This window comes from Sinocyclocheilus anshuiensis, unplaced genomic scaffold (genome assembly GCF_001515605.1).
Source record: "Sinocyclocheilus anshuiensis isolate Anshui unplaced genomic scaffold, SAMN03320099.WGS_v1.1 scaffold615, whole genome shotgun sequence".
Lineage (NCBI taxonomy): Eukaryota > Metazoa > Chordata > Actinopteri > Cypriniformes > Cyprinidae > Sinocyclocheilus > Sinocyclocheilus anshuiensis.
This window is the reverse complement of record NW_015552647.1, coordinates 1,966,648-1,969,890: the sequence shown is the minus strand read 5'-3', so window position 1 is coordinate 1,969,890 and position 3,243 is coordinate 1,966,648. Positions and strand designations below refer to the sequence as shown.

General features: G+C 41.8%; 1 protein-coding gene across 1 annotated transcript in view; it reads left to right on the top strand.

The window, feature by feature from the left end:
- LOC107667014 (receptor-type tyrosine-protein phosphatase gamma-like) overlaps positions 1-3,243 on the top strand; it is a 95,383-nt gene that overhangs the window by 22,207 nt on the left and 69,933 nt on the right. The window contains exon 2 of the mRNA XM_016458588.1: positions 1,282-1,368. Within this exon, the coding sequence (XP_016314074.1) occupies positions 1,282-1,368 (87 nt within the window). The remainder of the gene's footprint in view (positions 1-1,281; positions 1,369-3,243) is intronic.

Here is a 3,243-nt window from a genome sequence, read left to right as displayed (position 1 = left end):
GAACGCGCCGGCGGATCGCCACCAAAGTCGGGGGATCCCTTCAGCTCGAGGAGTCCTCTCGAACGCCACCCTCTGCGCGTCGGTAGCCCCCTGGGATCGCTAGATCGGTCGGCGCCGGACCGCGAATTTAACCACCCGTAACTCCCGAACCCCAGGGGCTATCCACGCGGGGGTGGTCTCATTCGAAAGAGGGCCTCGAGACGTACACTCAATTCGCGTTCGAGAGGGTTCCTTGAGCTGAAGAGATCCCCCGAATTTGGTGCGGATTCGCCGCACCGTTACGGAGATATGGCCGTTCAATGGTTTTCCATTGACTTAAGCTTTAAAGCATTTCATCCAGGTCGCCAGTAGCAAACAATGGAGCGCGCTCTGCTGGACAAACTAAGTAATTACACCATTTCAAGCATTTTATCTGCATTATATGTTCTGTAAAAAAAATGTTCATATCGGCGGCATATTCGCCGATACCGATATATCGGCGACAGGCTCATATCGGCCGATAATATCGGCAAAACGATATATCGGTCGGGCTCTAATGTGAATATCTTAACTGTCACGTTAATGGGTCCTTGCTGAATATACCTATTAATTTAGTATTAATTAATCTTACTAACCCCCAAACTTTTGAACAGTAGTGTAGACTGTTAAGAATGAAGACAAAAACCACTTTCTGGTTGTTACATGTCCTTGGTTAATATGATTTTTAAATACGACTTTCCTCACTTCATTAAAGTAAAATAGAAATTGTTATTTTCCAAAGCTCTGTACAAGCCCTCATGCATGTGAATTTTAAATGTAGAAACTATTTTTGTTGGTAGAAACTATTATTTCTGCTCTGGTGGTTTAATTTCTTAGTCGATCAATTCATTAGCTCAGACTTGTCAAGTGAGAGTAAAAGAAGCCTGATGATCAAAAAGAAACTTTCTGTTTGTTAAGCATGACCTCCCACTACTCGTTCAGAATTACAAATCATGCCGTTCTTTGGTAATTATTGCGACCGGAACTTGAGCTGGTGTGAGTGTTCCTAATGAGAGGAGCAAAGTGCCAGGTTTTTCACAGGTTCGGAGGCCCCGCTGAGTACTCTTTGAGTGTTATTATTACTTTTGATTACTTTGTCAAGAGACACGGCATGTATGCAGTTCTAGCAATGGAGGTAAAAGCATTAGGAGTTGCATTATAGGCAAGTATTTGCTAAGGTGGACCATATTGCAATATTGATCATGTTTTGCATTGACTGCTAATGGAAAGTCATTGTAGTGTCATCTGATTTATCTCCTACAGCTTCTCGTGTGGAAACAGAGCGTCGTGGGAGCTCAGCCACTCAAAGAGAGCGGAGGGCGTCTGGGGAACCCTATTGGGCGTATTCAGGTGAGTCACTCTCTCCTCGACCAATAAGCAATGAAAATGTGGGCACAGCATCAGTAAGCAATAGCAACAGTTTACTCAGCATAAGCCTGTGTGTCTGTGGGGAATCAACCCTATTGGGAAATTTAATGAGTATATTTCCTTTTGAAAAACGGCAGGTGGGTTTGGTCTATTAGTTTTACATGTTTTGCAGCGGGAAAGGACCACTTCGGAGCCACTAGGCAAAATCAATTGGAAATACTGAAAGCTTTGTCTCGGAGAGAGCATTTTTTGCATAATCTATAACTCATCTAACTCAGCAAAATCTGCGAGCGATTGCTGGATAGTTCTTATTTCGTACTTATTGAGAGTTATGAATCATGAATCAATCAATGGCCTCTGGCAGACATACGGTCAATAATCGTGAACAGCAGCTGCTCTTATCTCATTTTAAACTCTCTTTTTCCCCCTTCGTATTTCCAGCTGTTCTTTTGTCTTTTTATTTCAGACTTTTTTTCTTCTCTCGTTCCTCTGGGCATCTGAACTGTTCGCTTCATCAGCTCTGAAGCTCTGACAGACCAGTGCCGGCTTGTTCTTTGCCAGCATTCTGACTTGTGTCGGTGCTCAGAGGGATGAGGAACATTTATGCCCGTGGTTCCAGCAGCCCTCTAGCATGGAATGATCTTTAAATGGTGCTTTTTCCTTTCTTTTGACTTGCCGGCAGCCATATATGTGTATTTACCATGTGAAGTCGTGCGATAAGCCCTGCAACGCTTTCTCCCTCAGTGTGTGCCCGCTCTAATAGACGATGTAGCGTTTTCCAAATGTCGTCCAATGATCTATATCAAAAGATACTGTTTTCTGAGATTCAGATTTTTCGTGGTTGCTTTTCATATCTCCCTTTAGGAAAGAAAACCACAAATGATCTCTTTAATGTCTCAATATCTGGTTTGCGTTTGAGTGGAACGTGATATTTCTTAAAGTATCATGTTTCTTTCTCTCACGTTTCTATTTTTTTCTCATGAGAATAAAAACACAGTAGTCTCACATGCAGCTACAAGATTTGCCAAGAAACCAGAGTTGTGCAAAATTCAGAATTGAGGACTCTATCATCCCACTATCTATATCTTCTCTCTCACTATCTATTAGGGTTGGGTATCGTTTGGTTTTTTTTCGATACCGGTGCCAAATCGATACTTTTAAAACGGTTCCGGTGCCTAAACGGTGCCTGAACCGATACTTATTAAAAAATAAATAAATAAAAAATCCCCCCAAAAAATTATGGATTGGCCATTAAAATAGAAATAGAATAGAGAGTGCTAGAGTTAGAGGGTCAAATGAAGATGAAAGAGATGTGTTTTCAGCCGTTTCTTGAAAATATTAAGGACTCAGCTGCTTGGATTGAGTTGGACAGGTCATTCCACCAGGAGGGAACAGTTAATGTAGAAGTCCATGAAAGTTTTATCATAGGAAGAATGCAAAATGTTTCAATACAAGCATTTCAGTCAAATGTAATTTATGCAATATTTCAAACCTTTAACCCACTTGGGAAAATCAACCCATGGCAACAGTTTAAAGGTAGCCCAATTCTGTGGAAATAACGCGGACTTGGCAACCCTGCATTCAACAAGAGATGGTCAGAGATTCAGCGGGATTAAGAAAACAGCCGAATCCCGGACATTTTGGGCAATTAAGAAGTCCCGGCCGAACGCATTTTTGTAGGTCCAAAAAAAGGACATGTCCGGGGAAAAGAGGACGTATGGTCACCCTAATTTATAATCTATTGCTAATCGATGTATTCTTTTTAAAGTAGCCTATGGAACATATTTTCTGCCTCATTCTGTGACAAGAAGCCTCATCAGATCACAAAAGGAAGCATTTGACTGGTGTTGTGGAGTA